This window comes from Melospiza melodia, chromosome 9 (genome assembly GCF_035770615.1).
Source record: "Melospiza melodia melodia isolate bMelMel2 chromosome 9, bMelMel2.pri, whole genome shotgun sequence".
Taxonomy (NCBI): Eukaryota; Metazoa; Chordata; class Aves; order Passeriformes; family Passerellidae; genus Melospiza; species Melospiza melodia.
In genome coordinates, this window is record NC_086202.1 from 21,342,207 (window position 1) to 21,369,382 (window position 27,176).

Below are 27,176 nucleotides of genomic sequence, written 5' to 3' on the forward strand. Positions count from 1 at the left end.
CAATTCAAACAGCATTTACACTTCTAGGATCAGCTAGTTATTTCCAACTTCCTTCTGGCTCCTCTAATTGAAAAGCTCTGTCTTCTGATACAGACAAAAGGTTATTTTTGATTAAAAGCAACAATTCCTTTTAGACAATTTTGGGCTTAGTTTTCTCTCTCTTATGCATTCCTATGTCTTGGGTTTTTGCAGTATCTTCAGAAGGAGTCAGTCTAGGTTTCCATGTCTAGTTGGACAATAATCTCTTCTAGTATCATCTTCCAAAGTGGCTTTGTGGTGTTTTAATGTATCAAGAAAGTTTGAAAATGTCTCTGTGCCAAAAGATCTATTTTATAACTCACTTATCTGTGGTTCTCACTGTAGTGTTTCCAGGCTCTCCACTTTAACAGCAAATTAGGCTATTCCTTTGTGGAAACCTGAAAAGCAGTCATTTTTTTGTGAAGCACCATGTTTGTGCAGCCATCGAAAAAAATCTAATTGAGCAAAACTTAAAACTAGTAATGGACTAATATGTGGCCTCTCATTTAGGGCAACATATTGCTGGTAAGATAGTAGCATTTGGGAAAATGTCAACCCTGTTTGGAAGATGAATCACTTTTTAAATACAATAAACATGTTGATAATAAGTGGTAGAATAGAGTAAAAATGCTGCCTCAGGTTTTTACAGGGCCCCTGAAAAACTAGTATATCAGTAAAGGAAGAGCCTCAGAAAAGGTGAAAGGCTTTCTTGATTGAAGTGCTTTCATTTTTGGGAGGAAGCTGGAATGAGGTAAATGAGCAAAAGCCATTACAGTACAGAAATTGTGTGATTTCTTCTTTAAAGCATACTTGAAAATGGAAACAATGGCAAACTATTAACAGAAAAGTGCTGTGAGGGCAAAAGAAGGTAGAAGTCATGAAAATGTGTTTTTCTTCATTATGATGAATTCACACAGTTAGTGTTGCGTAGCCTTACTTGGTGGTAAGTACCTGTGTAGATTTCTCTTTAAAGTAACATGTTAAAGAGGATTTTAAACTATTCAGATGGAAACAAGACAGAGATCCTGAACTGAGAAAACTTAAATTCTTCTAATAATTAATGAATTGACTTCTGGAAAACAAAGCAATTTAAAGAAATGTAAAGGTGGATGATATAATGAAACCAATGTATTAGGAGAAATCAGAGGAAGTGTGTTCACAGGTGGCATTTAGGTTCTGGCATGCTTCTGGAAGTGCTGAGAGCCACTGTCTGATACCTGCCTGCAGTTTAGAGCCAGGCCTGATCTGCAGGAGGTTCTAAGTGCCACTTGTGTGGTATGTGTTTATATAACAGTGATAGTCTTAATCTCTTTATGAGAAATGATTCGTTGGCCAGAAAGTAACATTTTGGTAAATGTTACTTTCTGGTGAAAGTTACTTTTTGCTAAATGCTTTAAGACAATCATATGGATTTTTTTTAATGTCCAACTACTTTAATTAAAAATGAATATGAAGTAGAAATAGCATTTTAAAAGTTAGATTGTCTGTGAAATTATGAACACATTCATTAAACAGCTCTTGCACTGTTATTTTTCCAAAATCTGATGTTAAGATGTTCTACAGTTTGCCCTAACAAATACTGAAATATAACAGAAATACAGTCTAAGAATAAACACACTTTTTAAGAGTTGTTCACAGTCATGCTTTGCTGTGGTCTGTAAACAGAATTGAGGTGTGGATGAAGTGGGACCATGGGGTTTTTTTAAGATAAAATTTGCTTTAATTAAGAGTACTTCCTTTCTCACATTACAATCCTGAAAGTACTCTTTTGTTACTGCTGGGGCTGTGGCGAACAGTGGAAGGTGAAAATGCGAGACCAGAGGTGGAGAGGAACAGTGTTTTTTTTAATTGACTTTATTGGAAAGGTGTATTCTCAAACCACACTTATAAAGATTTAAGGATCTGTGTGAAACAGTCCTCTTTAGTTTGTTAAATGTGGTGGCCCAGCTGAATCATTCTGTGCTGTGGGGTTTTCTGTGCTTGACCGAGTGACTTGTGTGCCCCAGTACAGAGCACTGTGTCAGTCTCCTCATTGTTTTGGGTGATGTTTACAGATGCACTGTGTCCAGATGAAAGGTTGAGTTGCCCTCTTCTTCTTTTTTTCCTCCTTCTTCTTTTTTTTTTTTTTTTTCTTTAGGAATGAATTTAAAGTGTCTGTGGTGGCTGTAAATCTGTGAGGAAGCCTGACTGCTGCTGCTTATTTTCTGTTCTTTTCTTGATGATTGATTATGTTGCTGACCCCAAGGCTTGAGTTTGGCCTCTCCTAAATAACTAATAAGGAGCATTCTGTCAAGCTGAGATTTAGATGAGGGGGGAATGAAGATGGATTTTGAATCAAGCTTAGTTGACTTAAGATTATTCCAAGAAAATCAGCCTCTTGGGATTTCTGGGCATCACTTTTATATAGCTTTAAGACACTGTACATTTATCAGAATTGCAAAAGAAAGCAGACATGTCACTTCAGATACAGAAGCTAAGGCTGTTTTAACTGAAGAGCATCTTTATTCCAGATAACAATGAAAACAGTGAAAAGGCAAGGCTAAACACTGTAAGAATGATAGTAAGTATTTTTTGAACAAAGCTGTATTTATAGGGCATTAGTGAACATGGAAAGCCATCTGCTGAAGTTAAATCTGTCTGGGGACATTGAGGGAAACAAGAAAAATCTATAGATACATTGATGATAGGAGGAAGAATAGGGAAAAGTGAGCCTTGTCTGGAAGGAAATGGAGGACCTGGTTACTCAGTATATGAAGAAGGCTGAGGTACTCCATGGCTTTCTTGCCTTGGTCTTCAGCAGTGATTGCTCCAAACGCGTGGCCCAGACCGTAGAAGACAAAGGCCTGTCGCGCTGTTGTTGAGGCACAGAGAGCCTTGTGGCTTCCTTAACAGAGGCCTTATTTCCAGTGCCAGCATTTTTATTAGTCAGTTCTACCTTCTTTTAAAGAAGTTTTATTTTTCCCTTGTTTACTGCTGTTTTGAGTCGCAGTAGATATTTAGCAGATTACTGTATCTTGGGCTTAGCTTTTTGAAGTGTGCTGTAATAGGTACATTTGTGTTTGATGCTTGGTAGGTAATGTGCCCTTTCTTAGGCAATTTCTGTATATGTGACTAATCAGCTATTACCACCAAATTTAATAATAATCTTCTTCACCTGTTAAGGTTTTTTTCTTCTAAGTCTGATTTGGTTAATTCCCTGTTATACAGCATGCTTTAGCAAATGAACAGCAGTGACATTTTGCTGCTCCTGTCAGACAAATACAGCTTGCATCTTTTGTATCTTATGTGTGTCATGACCACTGACCTGACCAAACACAGCACTTGCAGTGTTTGCTTAGATGTCTTTTGGCTTCTCAGTATTCAGTTCCCTGTTTCACTTCTGTTCATGTTGTTTAGTACTGCTAGGCTGTCATTTGTAGGTATGCATAAAATAATGATAGGAAAAGCTCTTGGGCTCTGGAACTTTATCTCCTCTAAAACTATCCCTGATACAGTTTTTGTCCAGGGCATCTGTCACTTTCCAAGTGTGATAACAATCTTCCTGAGCCATGAATCTGAGAGGATTATGTTAACAGCCAGGTTAACACCCCAGCTGAGAGTCAGAGCTTAATGGTATGGATGCCATCTGTCTGTTCTGCTTGGCCTCAGTGCCATATGAAGATTCCGAGAATATTCACTGTACTTGTTATATTAGGCAAAACCTCCTGGTCCATCTTCCTGTCTTGTCAGTTTGGTCTTGTAGAGTACATAGAGCCTGTAAGGCAAGCAGGTAATGTCTAATGTGCACAGCAGATATATTTACAACCCAGTATTCATGTGCTGTCAGCATTAAACACCAGAAGGTAAAGGCAGTTCCTGAAGGGCGTTCATTCAGCAGTTACAGTTGTAGAAACAATTTACTTCTCGGTGTCATTTATTGAATAGTTTTTAAAATGTAAATTTAAATAACTTAAGATATTGCTTATAAAACCAAGAACAATACAGAGTTGTTAATGATCTTCTAAGCCACTTAACCTACTGACAAATTTATTCATTCAATTGGTATTCAAACTGATGCCCTCTGCACATACAAGTCTTGCTTTTAAGGGTACTTCAGTTCTCTTTCTCTTGCTTAGTAAGTAGTCCACTTCATACACAGAACCTCCACTCAAGGGGGTTACTGGCAACTGGCACAGGTAAAATAAGCGTTAGCAAATTAATTCACTCAAAGGGTGCCTTTTGTAGGTCTGACTGTAATGCAGTCATCTTTACCTTTCCTTTTATTCATGAAGGACGTTTGTTTAGCCCTAACCTCTTCTGTGAAGCTTTCTGTAAAGGAGCTAAAGGTTTTTGGGCCTCCTGCGTTGGGTTTACTTGAGGATGTGGAGAGGAATGAGAGCTGGCATTATTTCTTGTAACAATAATGAGAGAATCTTTGGCTCACTGTTCATCATGAAGAAAGCTTTCCTTTACTCTGACAAAGAAAAGAGAATGTAGCAGGTTGTTCAGTGATCTGAGCATCTCAAGTTACAGCTAGTCTTTTTTTTTTTAAATAGTGTTTGTGTGGATCTTGGGATTGGGGTTGTTTGAAGCTGATTCAAAAGTGCTTTCAAAGAGGATACTAACACCTATTTAAGGTCCTCTATCTTTGACCTTCTTCCCACTGACATAGACAAGAACAGTTCAGAGGCACACAGAATAGTTATGGAAAAAATAGTAACGTGAATTACAGTTTTAGGAATTGTAAGTCTTAATAAGCTCACACTTTCACCTCACCTATTTCTGCCTTGCATTCATGGTCATACCTCTGAACTTGCAGCATTGAGCTGACCTGTATGTATTGAACTGTCCTGTCTGAATACTCAGTTGGTTTGATATTTCTGACTACCCTTTTGAACCTGTGTCTTCTCAACTTGTTCATATAATATCAAAACAGAGGATGGGATGTTTTGTATGACAAAAAATGTTAGCTCTTAGGATAGCTTGAAATGTTGGTTTGCAGTAAATGTTCAGCTGCTGGTGTATTATTAAAACAGTTGCTAGTACTTGCTGTTCATTCAGATCTTTGGCTTGATACAGAACATTACATGAAAGCTCACAAGTTCTTCCCTGTCATACTAAAGGATTTGTTTTACTTGGTTTTGTTTCAAACAAAGCAAACTTTAATGGAAAAGTACTTGATTCCATCTGCCTGAGTCTGGTAATTAATTTGTAGGGGATGGCCTTTAAAGAGATGGAGAGGAACTCCAAACATAGAAGGGTAACAGTTCACAGGTTGCTTCTTTTGTTCTGGATGGATTCTCAGGAGTGTGTTTTCTTTTGACACCTACATTAGCAAAATATAAATAGGAGCTGAATAGTGCTGATTATGTAAGGGTTAGATTCTGAGCACAAGATATTGCATAGGAGCTTCCACAAAACATTGATTTGGGAGTAGGGGTCTCTGAGAAGCAGATTTTTAAGCTGTTTCCAGCTCCCAGCAGTAGTTGAATTTTGTTGTGACACTCCTGTCTGCTCATGGTTTTCAGCTGTGTATTGGCATCTTTCAGATGTGTGTCTGGAAGCCTTTCATAAGTACCTTGATTATGTTTTCTGTAGAAGAGTTACTTCAGTGGTGTTGAGTTCCCTTTGCTGCGTGTGGAATTGTATGTAAATGTTGGTATGTGTGATCCTGATGTGCATACATAAATATGAACCTGGGATTGACAGGTTTAAGTTAACCAGTGCATGGCAAAAAGTTGTTATCCTTATAAATCATACTGAAGTCCAGAATGTTAGTGTTACTTAGCTACATGGTGTTACTTTATTTTTCAGATTTAGTGTGTATGTAGTTCTTAAAAGATTTCTGCTGTGAAGGCTACATTCAGTCTAAAGCTGTGAAAAGATCAGTCGACTAAAATCTGTTCTTGTGATCCAAAAAACCTGCTCTTACTTGACTCCATTTGCATGACATTAGTGCACAGTTCCTACCCCTTTGCCCTCCAGCAGCTCTTGCCAAGTGGTGATGGTTTCACTCTGACTTCACTGGCAGATAGACCACAGCAGTGGACTTGGCTGCTGACTGCTTAACAACATGAAGACATTAATAACCCAAATGATCCAAATTCTTAATTACAGGTATTGTTGCTCTAATTTGTTTATAGGGCATATTCATGCTAGATATAATACTTTTGATATAAAAAATAATGTTTAAAATGGGCAGAAATGCATCTAGAATATTAATTTAAAAGCACAGACATCTTAAACCCTTTCCAGCCTTTGGATGGAAGTACATAGGAAGTGCTCTCCAAGATGAATTCTTCCCAATAGGGGTATATGCTTACTTCTTGGTGAAGTTTCTTATAATTGTGTATCTTAACACTTCATAGAGAGATCCAAACTTGTTTTAAGTGCTTTTTTCACTTTTTGTAATAGTAGGAAAAGATGCAAATGCAATGACCCTTGCTGTAATCTCAGTACACTGTAAAATACAATGAAATATTGATATTAGTTCCTTGTACTGAGCAATATTTAGGCTAAATAGCAGAAAATAGAATAAAATACTGCATTTTAGAGGTGTGTGGTAGTGCTTAAGGAGAAATACAACAAATTTCCATCCTAATGCATTTTGGAGCATAGCATAGAAGGAGGGAGCATATTGATGGATCCTGAGTTCAGAAGGTGATTGAACTTTGTTATAAACAGGTGGATGGCATCAATGACAAACACAAGCAAACCTTACCATTAATGGAGCATTTGGCCCAGAATCAGTTGTTCTGAAGGTCAGAGAGGTGTTAGGAGTTGACACAAGTAAAGAGGGTGATGTGTCACAGGCATCAGTTGGAATGATCACACTAGCACATCAGAAATCAATTTGGACAGCTTTTCTAGAGGAATAAATAGCCATCCTGGTATTGGGCTTGTTGGAGAATGGGATTTTTGAGAGAGAACGTGATTGGAGTGGACAGGGGAAGGGGGCCCCCTTGTGTTGCGTTTGAGATCCCATTATTCCAGTTTCTCACACCCTGTAGGCAAAAGGTGGAATAAGAAGGCAGTACTTTGTCCTTGAGCTATAACTCACTGGGGTTACAGAGACGCAGTGAGTAGCTCACAAGACTGAGCTGCTGCAATGGATGTGTGTCAGTCTCTTCAGGGACAGGCAGGGAAGCCAAGGTTGTCCTTACACAAAGGAATTACTTGGAAGCATGTTCTCTGCTGTGGAATGAATAGGTCATAGCCCTGTCAAGCCTTCAGCATGCTTCAGAGTCAAGGGACAAGGCAGCAGCCATTAATGCTGTGCTGGGCATCTGTTATACATAGCCTGATCAAAAAAAAGGGAAGAGGATGAACCTTCCAAGCAACTGGGTGATACCTGCTAGTGAAAGGCCTTTTTTCCCAAGGACTATTTGAAACTATTCTGCAAGGACAGCAAGATGCTTGGGACACTATTTAGACACAGATTTTGGAAGGACCTGCTAGGGCAAATGCTTTGTATTTGGCAGCCCAAGCTGTCATGGTGGGAGATAGCAGGGTTTCAGATCCTGAGCGAAATTAGGAGGGTAACTATCAGACTAAGGTCCAGAATTTTATCTTGTTTAAGGACCTGCTAAGTGGTGTCCTTCAAGAGGCTTGCTGTGAAGGCAAAGGGGCACAGGATATGTTGATTTCTGGGGACAGATTCCTTAGACTGCAAAAATGACTTATTCCACTGTTCATGACAATAGCAGGCATGACAGTAAGCCTGCTGGGCTGCAGGGAGAGTTCTTGACTTTAGCAAAGCCAAATTCTCCAAAAGGCATTGGTATTGCTTACATGTACAACAGTGTTAAGCCAAAGCTTGGTTGGAATTGAAATTGAGGGAGGTGGAAAGTACCAAAAGGTGGAGAGCTCTTAGAAGTATGTGGACAGCCAAAGGAAGAGTAAGCAGAACATGGCACTGCTGATGAATGGAATAAGCATGGTGTGACAACAGAGGGACTTGGTGTGGGTCTCAGAAGGGATCTGAAGTACTCTGTACTTTCTTGGCAGGACCTGTTCTCAGGTGTGACAGAATATAAGCAACAGAGTGAGATGCCATCTTTGCTAGAGGAAGATCAAGTTACAGAATACTTAAGTAAAATGGTGAGATTTGGCCTGGGAAACTGGCTGACATGACTCCAGCACCTCTCCCCATTGGCTTTGAGAAGTCAGGGCAATTGGGAACATCCTCAGTAACTGAAGGATCACAAATGTTACATGCATCTTCACAAAACTAGGAAGATGAATGAGTGCAATAAATGGTTATAGACCATATGCCTTGGTTGAAGTCACATAACATAGGTCTGTATAAATTCTGTCTACAGGTATTTCCCTATGTGCTCTGTTCTGAAACTTGGTTGTTAGCATTACAATGCCTCATGATAGGAGAACTTTGAAGTAAGCTTCAGGAAGTTTGGAAGTAAAGTACTGTCAGCAGGCTGTCATTGAGGCACTGTCTCGCATAGCTGCATTTTGAAGTGGACTTGATAATGTGGTACTTAATGCTGGCAGCTTTCCTGCAGCCTATTTATAGGATCAGTGGTGTTTTCCTATTGTTAGTATGGCTGGACAGGTGGAGAGAGATGAAATGGAGTTATGCATTGCCTGCAATTCTGTGTAGCTGTTCAGATGAATTTGATTGCAGTGGCCTTAGTGCATGGCTGCAGAGCAAGGTTGTCCTTTAGACTGGCACACTGTGTCTGTGCTGTCCTTGGTTGAGTTCAGCCATTGGCAGCTCTGCTGTATCCCAGCACACACCAATGACGGGCAAAGGGAGCTGCTGCCACTTCCCCTTATTATGGCTGCTGGGTGTTGTAGCAGCTCAGGAGCTGTTCCATGACTGACAACCTGACACTTGTTCTGAGCTATGTCATTCCTGCTTGTCAGCTGAAACCTGATCTTAAAATGGCCTTTCTGTGCAGGCTAGGCTTAAGGAAGTTTGGAATCATATAAGTTTGCTTTTTTGTTTTGCTGTGAGGCAAATTACAATGGCAAAAGAGACTCTATGTTGGAAGCCAGATTAACAGATTTGAATTTGCTTCTTCATATGTCTATTCCTCAATCTGATTCTTTGTCATTACATATTACAAGCACACAGTCTGATTTTCTGGGTTTAAAAATTATTGGAAGATTATTCAAAATGATAATGCAGTTTTTATTTTGTATTATTTTAATACATAAGCAATAAATTAAGGGTTTTGCAATGATACTTCTCTTAAATTTTGATCCTTTGTACTGTAAGAGATGGAGCCTCAATTGCCTTCATATAAATGAAGTAAAGATTCCCAAGAAAGAAAAACAGAAATTTCTCTTTGAAGGTGCCATGATGATGCTCATGTAGTTTTACCAGGACACATGGAAGATGATAGCAAAAAGAAAATATTTATTATGTTCAGCAGGGTTTCATCAAGACAGCTTCTTATGCTTTTAAGACCAAGTCCTCTCTTGTTCAAAGGCTAATAGTAGGTTAATAACCACTGGCAGGGTTACTCCTGTAAGACTCAGGAGTTATTCTTGTTTAGGGACCTTTGCTGTATTGCATTTTCTCTATGGTTCTTCTCTTGTAAGAGTTGCTCCTATTGAAGGGCTACTTTTGTAAAGTTTGTTGATAATTCTGTGAATGTGGAGCTATGAAACAAGACGTAAACATTTCTCTGTAATGAGTTTTTGCAGTGAAGCAAAGCTCTCCTTTTCTGCATTAAGCTACCATTGGTGTAGTTCTGTTTTTGAAAGAAAGACTTTGGTTGCAGCTTTTCTTTAAGGTAAAATCCTATCTATTCTGTAGGTATTTTGAGAAAAGTGAAGATATAAGTTTGAATTACAAAATTTGAGTAGAAAATTCTGTTCTTCAGAACAACTAAGCTAATCCAAGATAAGGGCTGGAATACTGTGGTAGGACACATAATTTCAAGATATCTGGTTTTTTGCCATTTCTTTTGTAAAGTGAGCTCTGTCTCAGTTACAAGAATATAACATACTTCCTTTACAAGTAGTACTTTACTAGTATTTGTGACTTTCTTGTCTGTAGAGATTGATATGATTCATTTCCTAGGAAGTGATAGTGAACATCACTTTTTAAATAAGATCAGAACTATGTTTGTCTCCAATGCATGATGTGATTGATACATAAGACACACAAAACTGTTTCTTTGATCACAGGCTCTCAGATAAAATACTTTTCAGATTTTCAGTGTAAACTGTTATTTCCAGAGTTTTTGTAGCAGACAAAAAAAAAAAAAAAAAAAAAAATCTGTTCTAGCTAAAAAGCAGGACTCATTAATCCTTACCCTTGGGGTCCACTTTGAAGACTGTTAGTTTTGGTTTTTAGCCTCCCTAAGTGAAAAGCAAATACATGGATTTGTTGCTAGTAGCATAGGAGAAAGGAACTGCAATTTCAAGTGCTTGTGCAGGCACAGAATGAGATTCAGTGCTCTGTTTTCCATTCAGGTACGTTTGAAGACAATGCAATGCACTGATGTTTCAAAACAATAGTTGAACATCATACGTGGTGCCCTCAAGAGTGAAGTGCCTCTCTTTGTGGCACTGTTGTCAAAGAACCTGCCTGTCTGTAAGCAGTGAAGTTCAAGGACTGGAGGAGTTGTGTTAGATCTGCACAGTGTCCATGGCATATGTCACTGTTATTTGTGGAGAGGTTGCTGTGTCAGATCCTCCCTTAAGGGAGCACACAGTTAATAGAACACAGGAAATAGTACTAAAGTTTCAGCCAGTGGCATCTTCTGGAGAATATTGTGTTGAAGCTGCCTCAGGACGCTCTGGATGGATTATATTCTGGCTATGTGGAATTTTCAGTAAAATGTACAACTCTATTGTTCATTGGAGAAGGCAAGAAATGTTGTTACCCTTTCATAAAAGGATGAGTGATACACTTACAAGCCAACTACAACCCTCCATTTCACCTTCTTAGAAGCTACTCAGCTATGATTATTTATTTTCCAGTGTGGATGCTAACTGACTGACTATTGTTTGCTCTTAAGCTAAACAAAGTAATCTTGATATTTAATAATAAAATATGGCATTCCTAGGACTAAAATGCATCATGTTCTAGGTGGTTTTAAAGTAAAAATAATAAATATAATTGCATCAAAAATGCTCATTCAAACTTTCATATTAGCTGAGTTCCCTAGCTTCTCAGGTGAATGGGAAGCCAAGTCTTCATTCAATCCTGTGCAATATGCATAACATGGTTTGGCTGTTGCTGTGTGTCACTGAGCAACAGTGTGACCATGCAGTCTTGTGTGAACACAAACAAGTGTAATTCAAACACCTACAACCAGTTCATAAGTAGGGTTTTTTGGTTTGCTTGCATCAGGATTAATTCCTTAGCTTGCTGAAAGCCTAATGGCTTTATAATTATTATGGTCAGTATTAATTGCACTCATGGAAACGGAACATTTCAGTCTAGGTGTCTGTTCTTTGACTGTTCATCAGAGATTGTGGGTTTGAGGGGATCTGAGCCCTGGAACAGGTTGCCTGGAGAGGTGGTGGAGTCTGCTGTCCTGGATATGTTCCGAAGCTGTCAGGACACAATCCTGAGCAACATGCTTTAGGAGGACCATGCTTGAGCAGGGAGGTTGGCGAAGGTGACCTCCAGTGGTCCCTTTCAACCTTAACTATTCTGCAAAATGAAATGATAAATTGATTTGTTCATTGCTATAGAAGATAAAACATGTATTGAGAGCACTCAGATTGCAGGAGTGTCTTTAAAAAAATCTTCAAATTTCATTTGACTTTGTTCTGTCAGTTTTAGTTTGTTCATTTGGTCTTTCCCAGTGTACCAGTTGTTTAATGTCTTTGTTTGCTGCTGCTTTGTATTTCACTGGCCTCTGTGCAGTCTGTATCTGTGTTGTCTTACACATTTGAAAGCTAGCCTGCATTTGCCACCATATTAAAAGCAAAAGAACCAATGTGTTCCTTCAATAGATTAAAAAATTCAATTCAACTGTCTCAAGCTAAATTTAAAACTATGTTGTGATTTTTGCTTAATATTATGAAGCTGAGGTAGTGATGTTTAGAAGTGCGTGTGGTAGGGAAAGAAGGATGTGTCAGGGGCATTTGGAGGTATGAGACTTAATGAAATAGCTGCTCTCGGCATTCTGTAACTTGAAGTGTGCATGAAACTCCTTTCATGCCATAGGAGTGAAAGGGGGCTGATCTGATCCTGATTTTTAGAAGATTTTCAGGAGAGAGCTGATGAGATGTAAGTCTGTTTACCTCACAGCAGACATGACAATAAATTGCTCCTAGTGAACACACAGATAAATGCAGTGAATAGAGGAGGAAGATGGACTCTGCACTGCTTGCAGAAGGGAGTGATACTTAATAAATCTTACCAAGCTCTTTAAAAATGCCAAAAAGTATGGACATTAAACTGCCTGGTTGGTTCCAATTGTTTGGATGAAGCCAGACTAATTCTATTTGCCTGTGTTTCAGGTGGTGGTTGCCAGTTTCAGATTGTCCCTTGGTTTTCTCTGTTGGCCACTGTCCTGCTATCAAGCCTAGGCCTCTCATCTCGTGCTGTTTAACTTGTTTGAAAATACAGAACCAAGTATCAAAAAAAATCAGTAGTTAACTAACTGAAAGTTTCTGGAGACTGGCACACATATATTACTGTTTCACATAAGTGTGTTGTGGATCCTGTAGCTATTTCAGGGGTGTTACTAGGAATCCTATAGATTGAAATTACTGGATAATTACAAGTCAGTTTGTTTAAATGTATGTTTTAATGCCTAATTATCTCCTTAATTCGTGTTGAAGGCATAAAATTTATGTATGTATATGAACTTTCCCTGCCTCAGATTGCATTTCTTCTAATTGTTTCAAATCTTGGGTAAGATGAAACCTCAGTGATTCTGGGGAGGTTTGTGTGACAGAAATCAAAGGCTGTAAATCGCATTTGGTGCACTGCTTTGCTATAAAAAACTTTAAGTGCTGAAATACCTTAATTTTTATGGTAGTGTTTCTTCTGTAAAACAAAATAAATTTACTTGCTGAGTTTCCATGGTACCATGCAGATGTAGGCAGGCTTCATGTAGCTTTGTAGGGGTAGGCAGATGTGGGATGGTCTTCCTGAAGCTCTGGCATTTTATCACAAATCATGCTAATAGATATGAAAGGCACACTGCTTAGTTCAGTATCTGTGTTGTGATCACTTGAGATATGTAGTAGGATGTCTACTTTTCTATGTAAATTTATTTAGGCCAACTGGAGATTAGACTATGATGTATATCTGTGTATGTGTTTTTCTAAATTCTGTTGTGGATCAAGGAAGGAAAGATCAATGTTTCAGGCAGAGTAAATAGAAAAATATTTGTATGTGTATTATGTGATTTTATCTAAGGAAAATACATCTGTGTGTGGTTTGTGTATGGTAGACCATATAGCAAAATAAGGAAGCAGCCACTGCTTCTCTTCAACCTGGATATCATATGCAACCTGTTAATAATATGTTTTTGATGTATAGATGATTGGATTGGGAGAAACTTTGTGAAGAGGTTAGTAGGATTTGTTTAATGAACATGACATGACTGTCCTAGATATGTTTTACATCAGTCTTTGAAAAATTTGAGGGGAAAAAAGTGTTTTAAGAATATTGGAAGGCACAGGAGCTGTATATTTTGGTGGATTCCAAATGACTTTAAGTACTGTAATTCCATAAACATAATACCTGTGCTTATGGTGGAGGAAGCTTTTTGTTTACCTGGTTGTTTAAGGCCTGTGTGTTGGCAGTTTTTGGAAAGGCACAATGCAGAATATGTATCGCAGAGGGATGAATTACTATGAAAGGATACCTGTTATTAATGATGGTATTTTTTTCTCTATACTGAATTGATTTTACAGGTGGCATTTTCTGGTATCTCCAAGCAGGTGTATTCTACTCTAAATTGTAAAATGCTTTTAGAGCTGGAGGGTTAAAAAGTACTTACAATATACATAGACTATAAAATGGAGGTGGTATGTTGTGTAATAGTGCATCAATTACTGTCTTGAAGACGGCAAGCAGGAATTATGTGAATGTTCTTAAAAGTGAATTAAGGGAGATTATTTTTTATTTCTCTTAACTAATTCTCTGAGTAATTTATCTTGTGAATTATGTTGCCTCCAAAATACAACTTCTCACTGTTTAATCAAAAACTTGTGTCACTTGGGGCTTCTTGAAGAAAAATGACTTTACTGATATTACCCATGATACTTTCTCTTGAGATTCTTCTGCAACTTCTTGGCTTCAGTAACTCATTTAACATTAACACTGTTTCTGTAACACTGATGTAAATGTTTCTCAAAAGACCAGAGTTGTAGTTCTGAGGGAGAACTTATATGATGAGACCTGTTCCAAAACATGTTGGCTTTTTCTTCTCATGCTTGCCTTACTGCTAGAAAGGGGGCTTTGGTTAATGTTTGATTTTCATAACGTTCTGAGTCACTCACAAGAATTTGATCTTTCCTATGTCACTTTAATGATGGAAACTCATCTCTTTTATAGAGAGCATTTATTTAATTGCAAGACATTCAAGCAGTTCAATCAATCATGCTGATGATCTTTTGTATTAATTCCAACTTTCTTATGGGCTAATTAAAATTCCTTGCTTTTGTTATCTCCATAAGGTATCCTGTTTCTTTTTATTCTAGGTTATTTACTTTCTAGAAGAGAGGGTCAAGCAGGATCCCCTGAAAAGCCATTGTCTGATCTGGGTCGTCTCTCCTACTTGGCTTATTGGAAAAGTGTCATATTGGAATACCTGAACTGTCACCATGAAAAACAAATCAGCATCAAAGGGATGAGCCGAGCTACTGGAATGTGTCCACACGATATTGCCACAACTCTGCAGCAACATAGCATGATAGATAAAAGAGAAGATAGGTCAGTGAATCTTGTAAAAAAAATTCTAAAAACTGAGACAAAACATTCTCTACTTACAAAACAGTTGGTGTGGAAAATGTCTGTGTGAAAGTTTGACTTTAAAATGAGTGATAACCATCTTACTGTAGAAGTCAGTGCAGATGGGTTTTACATACAGAGCTTTTTTTCCTGGGGATTCTTTGGATGCTCCTTCATGTTAATGGCTACTAGAAGTATGTGGCCAGCTCAAAACACTTTCAGTTAAGAGTTTTGTTTCATTCAGTATAATCTTCCCTAAGTGTTCCCAGCTCTTGCTGTGCAAATATTTTGCTTGAATACCGGTAAGAGAAAAATTGGTGTTTGTGGGTGGCAGTCTGTCTTTCCACACCTCCTCTTTCAATCATTGCTGATCAGATCAACTCTACAGGAAGTGCTCCTTTTCAAGGTACTGGTAATACAAGTTTCTGTTTAATGTTATGATCAATGAGCACTGAGAAGGTGAGTTCCTTTTTTGTGAATTCTTTTCTTCATGCTCTTGATGGGTATTTTAGAACTTTCTGGGTTGTTGTTCTTGTTTGGTCTTTTTCTTTCCATAAAATGTCTTAAATGGCTTTCAATGGTATTTGTGTTTCTGAAGATGATCTTAATTCTTACTGGATATTCCCATCACAGAAACTTTATAATTAAGCAAAGCTGCCTTACAAACACTGGCCTGCCAAAACAATAAAATTAAAATCAGAAAAAGTTCAGCCTCAGTAATTTTTGTGTCCCAGCACTAGTATTCAAAACTAGTAATTTTTGAACCAGTAAGAATGCAAGTCTTCAGAAAGGAGATCGGTTTACAAGATGGTGTGTGAGAGTAGTAAGAGGAGTGCTGGCATTGCCTTAAACCTCTTCTGGAATACTTAGTTATGGACAACCTGAGGACAAATCTATTTCAAGGGAAGTTTTTTGTACATGTTGTGAAGTAGAAGTTTTTCCATATTCTGGAAAAGGGTTCTGGACCTGATTTCTTTTTTTAAACTTTGTTTTTCACTGAGAGAGTGTTGTTACTTCACCAACCTGATTTTTAAAGCACTTGAAATGCTTGCTAATCCTTGTTGTTTAGAATTGTGTAGTTCTTTGTAACAGGGGAGTTTGGTGAGATATGTACATACATATATATATATATTAGCATACTGTGCTATTTTATTAGTCTTTACCTACTTTTGATATGCCACTTCATAGTAATTGGAAGGTCATGTTGTACTTCATTAGCGCAGAACTAAAGTATATTTGTATGCTTTGTTAGAAAACCTGTGCTTCTGACTTGCTTTCTTGTCCCCTTATGTCTTCAGCTGTAACATTGACTTTCTCACTCTTGACTTGATGATCCACAGAGTTTTCTATGTATGTTTTGAAATTGTTCTGGCAGTGATCGAAGTGCCAGCACTAGACCTCTTGAATTAGGTTTAGGGTAGTCAACTATAAAACCTTTACTTTGCTGTCGGTTGCCCTAGTGATGGCTAATATTGAACTTTCACTTCATAAACTTTTGTTCCTTCACTTCCTCTCAGTAAACAGTCAGTAGTGTAAGGATGTTATCACTGTGTGTAAGCTGGTATTTTTAGCTTGATGGATCCTTTCATTAACCTGTATTTTTTCACAGGTTGTTTTGCAAAAGGATGTCAACTATAGAAAGGCTGTTCCAGGTGATCCTTTTCTAAATTAAATTACTGTTTATTTGATTGTAGATTTGTAATTATTAGAAGGGAAAAGCTGATTTCAAGTCATATGGAGAAACTGAAAGCGAATCCACGTATCAATGAAGTAGATCCCGAAAGCTTGAGATGGACTCCTTTGTTAGTTCCTAATGCTGCAGTTTCTGAAGAAGAGAGGGAAGCAGAGAAGGAGGTAATATCAGAGATGTCTTCTGAGTTTCTCTTCCTTTGGCTTTCATCACTCTGAATATTCAACATTAGACTGTCTTAAATAGAGCAGATTTAGCTTTGACCACTGCATATTGCTATTGCAATGCAGAATTTTTGGAAGCTGCGCAGCAACACATGGTAACTTTGGGGGGATGCATATGAAAACTTAAAATGTGAATCACTTGTCATGGAGCTGTGTTTATCACTCTTGAGGTAGTCAAAGAGCATGTAATCAGATCAAATTTGGTGCAGAGCTCAGGGGCTGCACTTTCAATCGATTCTTTGTGTTCTCAACTTGCTCCAAGTGATCCAGTCAGTGGGCATGTAATGTAGTGCTAAAGGACTTAAATCAATTCGCTGCATCATTAATAGTGCTAAATATCCCATGAAATGCAATCTTCTTTGGTTTGTTATCTGTTAACTGTTGTAAAGGAGCAACTAGATGATTCAGCTGAAATGTTGTTGTTAGGTTAGCCAGCAGTGCTAATCAGGGTTGACTTATTTTAACTATTTAGCTGCATGTGAAGGATATGGCTAAGTGAATGCTGTTTCAGTGACCTGTTATTTTAACCTCAACCCTTCAGGCTGAGCGTCTTATGGAACAAGCTAGCTGCTGGGAAAAGGAAGAGCAAGAAATATTCTCCACAAGAACTAATAGTAGGCAATCACCTGCAAAAGTACAATCTAAAAATAAATATTTGCGATCTCCAGAAAGTGTGGCCGTGGTGGGGGAGCGAGGGCAGTGCACAGAACAATCTAAGGAGAGCAGTGAGGAGGATGGCGGGGATGAGAATCAGCAGAGTTCGCCTCCCCGGCTGACCAAGCCCCAGTCCCTGGCCATGAAGAGAAAGGTGTGTTACCTTAGAGCTTCATTCAAAGCCATTTGTCTCTGATTTCAATCACATCCCTACCATCCAAGTAACAACCTGGTTTTTTATAAACATTTATTAGACTGTTTTAATCCTTTATGTGTTATTTGAACACTTAACTACTCCTTTCTTCTCTTTTCTGCACTCCATCCAGTTTTTATCTTTTGAATTTTTCACAGAACTATAAAATACTAGTGACATAAAAAAATCAGAATTTTCTGTTAATTTTTAAACTAGAGATTGCCCTCTGGTGTTTGGCATTGGTATTGGTTCGATATCTTAATGGTTCTTTCTTTTTTTTTGTATTAAGATGGAGTCCAAGCTTCTGTGGTTTGTCTTTTTATATTTTTTTTTTAATATAGAAGCTCCTAAAAGGGGAATACTGTTTTTCGAAAGAAATGTTGTTAAAACAGATCGGGGGGTTTTTACCCATATTCTTCTCATTTAAACATTAAATTCTGGTTACTGCCATGTTTGCAATAATTTTTGAATTTCCTTAAAAATACCAACTCTTTGAGTTGCTTAAATTAGTAAACTTAAGAAACCCAAAATTTTAAAGCACTCACCTTAGCCTTTATATTTAGGTGTCTCTGCTGAGAATTAGGAAGTTGGATTATCCCTTTGGTTATACTTTGTGAGCTTACATTAAGTAACCATAAATCTCTGAGTATATATAATAATAGGAAAACAAAATCTTGAACAGGTTTTTTTTTTTTTTAATAGCAGCCAACTGTAGGATGCTTGAGGTGCACTTCTTCGATGTTATCTGTTTTTCTGTGTACATTCTTATTTCTAAAAATAGCAGAAACCCAAAAGGTAGAAGAAAAAGCTTTGGTACTTGTGAAGGTTGTTGTGGAATTATAAATCTACAGAGGAAAAATGTGTGAGTGCAATTTATGTAACAGTGCTGTGAATATTATTTGACAGAAGAAGGTAAAAGATACTACAATATAAAGAAAATGCTAGTCTTCATTTTTACTTACGGAAAGGTTTGTATACATACCTCTTTTAACTGTTTAGACATTTTACTTTTAGATTCTGTCTACATTTGAATTTGATGCCACGTAAGGTGTTTTTTTTCAGTGAGTAAATGGATTATTATAAACTTGCTCTACAAAAATTCATGTCCAGAATCAGTTAATGAACAGGAATGTAGGAAGAGTTTGATTTGTGGAATTATTTTTCAGAGACCTTTCATACTGAAAAAGAAAAGGGGCCGTAAGCGCAGGAGAATAAACAGCAGTGTTACAACAGAGACAATTTCTGAAACAACCGAGGTGCTGAATGAGCCATTTGATAACTCAGATGAAGAACGTCCCATGCCACAGCTGGAACCCACCTGTGAGATGGATGGAGAAGATGATGACTTGAAGCCTGTGATTAGAAAAGCTTTGGAGTATCAACCTGGGCAGCAGAAACAGGAAGAAGAAGAGCAGAACAAGGAGGAGAAAGATATTCATTGTTACAGGCGCGATGAAAATTGTACAGGTAAACCTAAAATGTTCTCACATCTTCATAAAAATAATTTTGTTGGGTTGCCTTCAAAAGAAGTGTTTATTTTTGTCATGTATCTGGAAATTTTTAATGAGATGTATTTAGCTGTTATTATTAGAACAATTTGCCCTTTGTGTTCAGGAAACAAATCTTATTCAGTCTGAGGCATTGAAGTTCTTGTCATATTGTCAAAAACAACTTCTATGTCCCTACAGCAGTGCATTTCATATTCAACAGTGCAAAGGGTATCACTGGAATATTGTCCAGTATAGTTTTTGTGTCAGTGGTGCAGGATACAAGCAAAAAGTAACATTTGATTTACACAAATATCTTTCTATTCAATATTGTTGGTAATTCAGCAAAATGTTTGGTGCTTCTGTGGCTTACTATATCCTCAGCACCAGGTCCTGTTTTATTTCCCCATGAAAGAGACAAATTTAACTGTGTCCTTTCAAAGCTGCTTTTCTAGTTTGATTTCAAGGATATTTCCTGGCAGAAAAGTTAATGGATGGATAGTGAAACTACTAATGAGCTATTCTGAATGTACACTCTTCCCTTGACCTCCTGGCCCTCAAATTATGCTTATAAGTTTTAATTCCAGAATGAATGACTGGAGTCTCAGGTCTGTGTATTTTCTCTAAGGCGCCAGTAGCTACTACTTCAGTATTTGTGTAATTGCATGGGAAGTTCCATCCTTGCGATCCTCAGTTAGGGATCATGGGCTGGTTTCTATTTCAGACAGCTCTTGTGTGATGTGGTACATTAGAATATTACCACTTTTTCCAGCTTCTCAAGAGAAACTGCTTAAACTAATAGTGGCAAGTTCCAGCTCTGTCCCAGTGGTCAGGTTTGCACAGTTTTAAGTAGACTGGTTTTTTTTATTTGCCTATGGACCACATCATCACAATATAGAAGTATCACTGAAGTCATTACAATCCCAAGTGCAATATCTTATGTCTTGATAATTTTCCTTTTTTCTGAAGTATGTGTAAGTGGTATCTGGGAAGAAAGGAAAGAGGCGAATGTGTTTGGGTTCTTTTTTTTTTTTTCAGTCAGTGGATTAGTTTAGTATTCTGATGCACTCTCTGTGTAATTGTAATTATCTTTTGCATTCTGTCATCTCTTGTGAACCATGTCATGAGATGTTGCCCATGAGAAAGTACTAGATTGAACGACCTTTTTTCAATATTGGTATTAAAGGATGATTATATATTTTTTATGGTTTGTCCTCCAGAATGGTCAAAGAGGAAACTCAAGACTTTCATGTCATTACTGTCAAAAAAGATAGATGTGTGTTAGATCAATGTCTATATAAAGTGAAGGCATACTTCTATTCTGAAACCAAAGGTGGAAAATCAAATATTTGGACAGTATTTGCTTTAGTTTACATGTCTTGTCATTTAAATCTCTGGGATTTTTCTCATGTATAAATGGTGGTTCTGATAGTGTCTGTTAAAAGGCCACCAAACCATAACATATCTGTGTAGTGTGTTTGAGCTGTAGGTACTACATTGTCCTACTGTGCTTTCAGACCTGTTTATAACTCTTGTTTCCTACTTTCTTAATACATTTGAGTTTATAAATTATTTTCAGGTTTATATTGGAAAATATTGATTAGTCTGCAAGCTAAGACTTTTTTTTTGTCTCTGTTACCTCCCAAAGATAATACAGAGGATGTAGCTGTGTTGGAAGAAAGCACTAAAGACAATCTTGAACCTTTAAAGAATAAGCAGGGTTGGCCCAAAGGAGTTAAACGTGGTCCATCTAAATGGAGGCAAAGCAAAGAAAGAAAACCTGGCTTTAAGCTTAATTTGTACACTCCACCTGAGACTCCCATGGAGCCTGACTATCAGGTGCAGGTGGAAGAACAAAAGGAAGTAGCTGAAGACAAGCCCTGTTCAATTCCTGCTGTTACAGAGGAAGCTATTAAAGAACCTGCTGAAGCACTGCCACCACCAGATGATGAGGCGAAAGAAGTAGAACCTGAACCTCTGCACCCACCCAGTGAACCCTTTGAAAAACAAGAAAATGATACTATGAAAGCTGGGGAAGAAGAAAGGAGCATAGAGGAAGATGGAAGCAATTCAAAAGATCAAGAAAAAGACAAAGCAGAAGAAGTTTTTGTGCAGAAAGAGGAGTCTGTGCATTTGGAGGATCAGGAGGAAGAAGAGGAGGAGGATGAAGAACCTTCTCACAATGAAGATCATGATGCAGATGATGAAGATGATAGTCACATGGGTTCAACAGAAGTGGAGAAAGAGGAATTGCCTGGTGAAGCTTTCAAAGAAATGCTGGAAACTCAGCAATCTTTTTTAGACGTAAATGTTCAAACTGGTAATTCAAATCAGGAGGAGTTAATGGATTGTGGTGTTGACCTTGCAGCTGATGAGTGTGCAAGTGACCAGAAAGAACTTGCTACAGATTCAGACCCAGTGCCTGAATCCGATGATGATCATGCAGACAACAACCAGGACCAAAAAGCTGGTGAAGAACTACATTCCGATTTCAAGGGAGAAAGTACTGAGACCATGGAGATTGACTCAGAGACCGTTCAGGCAGTACAGTCCCTGACCCAGGAGACAAGTGAACATGAAGATACATTTCAGGACTGTGCAGAGACTCAAGAGGCCTGTAGAAGTTTGCAGAACTATGCCCACAATGACCAAAGTCCCCAGATGACCACACTGGATGACTGTCAGCAGTCTGACCACAGCAGCCCAGTTTCATCTGTGCACTCTCATCCCAGCCAGTCAGTTCGTTCTGTTAATAGTCCAAATGTTGCTCCTTTAGAGAACAGCTATGCTCAGATCAGCCCAGATCAAAGTGCCATTTCTGTGCCATCTCTGCAGAACATGGAGACCAGCCCAATGATGGATGTTCCCTCAGTTTCTGATCATTCACAGCAAGTTGTGGATAGTGGGTTCAGTGACTTAGGAAGTATTGAGAGCACAACAGAAAACTATGAAAACCCAAGCAGTTACGATTCTACGATGGGTAGCAGTATCTGTGGAAACAACTCTTCTCAAAACAGTTGCTCGTACAGCAGCCTTACATCTAGTAACCTAACACAGAGTAGCTGCGCAGTGACCCAGCAGATATCTAACATTAATGGAAGCTGCAGTATGATGCAACAAGCAAACATCAATTCTCCTCCCACTTGTAATGTAAAATCTCCCCAAGGCTGTGTTGTTGAAAGGCCTCCAAGCAGCAACCAACAGTTATCCCAGTGCAGCATGGCTGCTAATTTCACCCCACCTATGCAGTTGACTGAAATCCCTGAGACTAGCAATGCCAACATTGGATTATATGAAAGAATGGGGCAGAGTGAATTTGGAGCAGGGCATTACTCACAGCCATCTGCCACCTTCAGCCTTGCTAAACTGCAACAGTTAACTAACACGCTTATGGATCATTCTTTGCCTTACAGCCATTCAGCTGCTGTAACTTCCTATGCAAACAGTGCCTCTTTGTCTGCCCCCTTAAGTAACACGGGGCTTGTTCAGCTTTCTCAGTCTCCACACGCTGTTCCTGGAGGACCCCAAGCACAGGCTACCATGACCCCTCCCCCCAACCTTACTCCTCCTCCTATGAATTTGCCACCTCCCCTTTTGCAGCGTAATATGACTTCATCGAATATTGGAATATCCCACACCCAAAGACTGCAGACTCAGATGGCCAGCAAAGGTCATGTCTCTGTAAGAACCAAATCCACACCTCTGCCACCTGCTGCTGCAGCCCATCAGCCCCAGATTTATGGGCGAGCATCACAGACTGTGGCCATGCAAGGGCCTGCACGGACCTTAACGATGCAGCGTGGCATGAACATGAGTGTAAATTTGATGCCAGCCCCTGCTTATAATGTCAATTCAGTGAACATGAACATGAACACCCTTAACGCCATGAATGGTTACAGTATGTCCCAGCCAATGATGAATAGTGGGTATCACAGTAATCATGGGTATATGAATCAAACCCCTCAGTACCCTATGCAGATGCAGATGGGAATGATGGGAACTCAGCCATATGCACAGCAGCCAATGCAGACAGCCCCCCACAGTAACATGATGTACACTCCCCCGGGCCACCACGGCTACATGAACACAGGCATGTCCAAGCAGTCTCTCAATGGCTCCTACATGAGGAGGTAGGCCCTGGCAGAGACACGCTACCCAACTGGCGTATGGCATTGATCTGCACAAATACCTTTGGAGAGTACGATTTCAAAACCAGCAATTGGTGTGAATGCAAAAACATTTGTTGGCACCATTTAAAAGCTGTATGCAGCAGAAAGCCTTATACAAGTTTTTCTTTATTTCATGCTTTGTTGGGTTTTTTGTTTTGTTTTGTTTTGTTTTTTTCCTTGGTTTTGTTTTGTTCTGTTTTGGGGTTTTTTGTTTATTCTTTTAACATTGTGAGATTTAACTTCTCTTTGGGGGGAATTAGGTGGTTTTCCATTTTTTTGTTTATTTCACTGAGCTTGAAGTTCTCTGGAAAGGAAGAACTCTTTCTATGAACTGCAATTACACAGCAGCTGATGGTTCAGAGCCATTTTATGTGCCTGCTCCCATTAAAAATGTGGATAAATAGACTCCAAAACTATCAGACAGTACTGGATCATGAGCTTTTTCTCTCTCCTTTCCCCACATGTAAATGCCTTTTAGCAGTTCTTTTATTGTATTATTTTGTTTCTGAAGGTGACACTTCTGCATGCCGCTAATGTCTTTGTTAGTGACAGTGCATTTTGTAGTACTGTACAAGTGTTGTGCTTAACAGTAAGCCATTTCTTAATTTTTTTGCCTTGATTAGGTTACCCTAGTTTGAGGGGTAAAAAAACCAGAACTATATTTTTGTTAATTATAAAACTTGTAAAAATAATAAAAAAAAGCTGCAAAAGCTATTCACATTTTGGTTAGTTCAAAGGGTTTTATTGCTGTATGTTTAGTGTAAAGTTGAGACTCTTTTCCATTTTTGTGACCAGTTTCTTTGGGGCTGGGTAGGAAAAAAGGCAGCTTTCTGTTTTATAAAAAATTACGTTTTTTTGTTGATTGAAACATCTCAGTGTTTATTTGTCAAGTTTTGAAACATTTTCGTATATGTCCAAATACTTGGCAGGATTTAAAAAAAAAGTAGTGAATTTGGTGTAAAGTTGCTATTTTATGGAAATGCCTCTAACTTTACATTTTCATTCCATCTGTAGATTTTTCTATCTTTATAAAATATTGGAGTTATTTTTTAAGGGAAAAAATAGAGCAGTAGCGTGTGAATAGCTCAAACTAAGCTTACAGATCGCATGTAAAAAGGCAAAAGTTATTTGTGTCTGTTTATATTGCTTCCTTTTTTGTAGCCTTTGTACCTGTACAGAGTGACTGTAAGGGCCGAAGAGAAGAGGCTTGATACATGTAAAAATAGGACCCAGTGACACTCTTGTATTTATCTGTTATCTTTTTAGTCAGTCACTTAAAATACCCACAAAAGACACACCCAAGCAACAAAAATAAAAACTGCAAAAAACTACACCCCCCCCCCCCTCCCAAGCTGTACATTTTAACATAAAATAAATTATGATGAGCCATTTTTAGCCTCTTGTGTCTTGTCATAGTTTGATGTTGCATGGGAATTACCTCCTGAAACAGTGTTTGTTACAGTGCTCTCACGTGCTTGATCTAAAACCCATTACAGTCGGTGGGGTTTGGATTAGGCTGTTTAGAGCTTAGGTGTAGGTTACTCATCATAATTGCATACACCCTGTGAAAATAAAGAATACCTAAGATTATTTTTTTTAATAATCTTAATAAAATATTGAATAAATATGTATTTAATACCTTACAAGGTTGTCAATATTTAATGTATGAAACTTCTTTCCTACAGAAGGTGTGAATATATATATCTCTATATAAAAGGATATATGATAGTAACAGACATGGTGTTTGAACTGTATTTTAATGATAGAATTGTAATCTCTTCCATTGTCATTGTTGCTGGGTGACAAGATGATGCAAATTCTGCATTAAATGTATGGGTTCTGTGTATATGCATGTATGTGGGCACACACAAACATACAGATGAGCACTTCTCATGTAACAAATAACAACAGAAGGTCTGTTAAAGACAAGAAGGCTGTCTCTATGTGATCTCCTGAGTGGACAAATTCAAAAAGTCCCTGTAATAATTGTTCAGAATGCTTCTAATGTGAATGTTGCCACTCTCACTGCAGTAAGGTTACTAGTTAAGGTAAAAGGAGTGGCCATCTTGACTGAAACTGTCCCCATTTCAGTATATAAAGCAGCTTTAAAGGTAATATTTCATATATCTTAAACTCAAAGAAATGTGTATTTCTTTAAATAAAACCATTACTGTGTGGTGGTACCAAATGAAGAAATTGATAGTACAAATTAATGTGCATGACCTGTTGTAGTTTTAATACAATGGAGCAGCAGTCTAAAATAGTGAATCTGAATGAGAGCTAAAATTGCTGATCAAATGGTGATCTGGAATAACTTGAGTTTTAGGAGTTCAGAACACCTGATAAGGAGAGCACCATACAAGAAGGATCTTGGTTCATGCCCTTACATTGTTAAATTTGTTGATTGAAGGCAGAGAGTATTCATAGTACTTAAACTTTGTTTTTATCTTTACAAAGCAACTCACCTCTTTATGATTAAGAAAAGTGGAACTTGATGCAGTTATGTGTAGCCTTCAGGTGTGTCTAGCTTTATGTCTTGTGATTTTTCATTTGTGTGTTTTTACAGTGAGTGAAAAAGGCATCTGGGTCTTTTCTGCTGCTGTTCAGTTTCAAGTTATGAAGCCAGTAACATACAAGCAAATCAAACCTTCTTAACATTTCAGATATTTGCTAGCCTGAAACAGCATCCTGACTCCAGCATATTGCTAAAATTCTGTATTTACAATATATGGGTTAAGAGTTGGTTGGGAAATGATGCATAGTGTGTGCACAGCAGGCAAGTTTCCATTATAATCTTGTTATTTCAGAATTTAATTCCTTTTAGGAGGACAAGGAACTATCCTACATCTTTTCCCATAACAACTGTTTAGCTGTGAATTGCATTTTGGCACTAAAATTTCTGATAAATAAGAAGGTTGTTTTTTCCTTGGCAGATGTACTTGTTCTCTATCTTGTATGCACCTTGCAGTGTCAGTTTTGACTGTGTTCTCTAGCACTATCCCACAGGGGAATGAGCTCTTGCTTTTACTGTCTTCAAAAAATTCTTCACAGAAGTGCAACAGGTGATTCTTGTGAAAGGCAAGAGGCTGTTTGGCTATGCACTCTGACAGAATGCTCCATGCACTGGTGGCTGGCAAGAAGGAAATCAACTTGCCTTGTTCAGTGTGTGTTTCCTGCAGAGCTGGCTTGGAGCTGAGTCAGTGCTGCTGACACTTGTGAAGCAGCAGCTTGCAAGAGCTGCCTCACTTTGTGTAAGTCATGTGTTCCAGAAGTTCTGCTTTTCTGATTTACTCTCATTCATTCTGAGAGAATGGTAGGCAAAAAAAAAAAAAAGCTGGGAAGTAAATGAAAAGTATGTTTACTTCAGGAGTGTTTAATTGGCACAGCTGTGCCAGCAGAGTCCTTCAGGCAAGACCTAGTTCTAGGAAAGATCCTTGTCTTTGGAGCAGGACATAGTTCATGTGGAAGCTGCCAAATGCCAGTTCTCCTGGAAGCTGCACTCAGCCCTTAGCAAAGACAGGAATGGTAAGTGTTGTTATGCTCAGGCTGCCTGATCCCCCAGCAGTGGGCAAAATGGAGTCAGTTTTTTACTAACAGTGTAAGAATCTCTGATATAAGCAGAAATAAAGGACTGCTAAAGGTACTAATCTTCCGTTTTAGATCACTGTCTATGTCTCTCAGTTTTATAAGCTGTTTAATTTGTCCATCTGGCAGGGTGGTTGATGGAAACAAACTCCATTTATATCAGCATGGTAAATAGAAGGAATGGCCCTGGCAATTTTCTGTAGTGCTGAGGGTCATCAATTATGCATGTGAATCGATGACAAATCCTCTTTCACTTACAGCAGTCATCAAGCTCTCATGCAGGA

General features: G+C 38.3%; 1 protein-coding gene across 5 annotated transcripts in view; it reads left to right on the forward strand.

Annotated features, from left to right (window-relative positions):
* KAT6B (lysine acetyltransferase 6B) overlaps window positions 1-24,702 on the forward strand; it is a 101,418-nt gene extending 76,716 nt beyond the window's left edge. For all 5 annotated transcript variants that reach the window (XM_063163828.1, XM_063163826.1, XM_063163829.1 and 2 more), the window contains exons 13-17: window positions 14,641-14,872; window positions 16,585-16,744; window positions 17,346-17,612; window positions 18,818-19,118; window positions 20,787-24,702. In XM_063163828.1, coding sequence (XP_063019898.1) covers window positions 14,641-14,872; window positions 16,585-16,744; window positions 17,346-17,612; window positions 18,818-19,118; window positions 20,787-23,272 — 3,446 coding nt within the window. In that variant the 3' untranslated portion in view covers window positions 23,273-24,702. The remainder of the gene's footprint in view (window positions 1-14,640; window positions 14,873-16,584; window positions 16,745-17,345; window positions 17,613-18,817; window positions 19,119-20,786) is intronic.
* The last annotated feature ends 2,474 nt before the right edge of the window (window positions 24,703-27,176 follow it).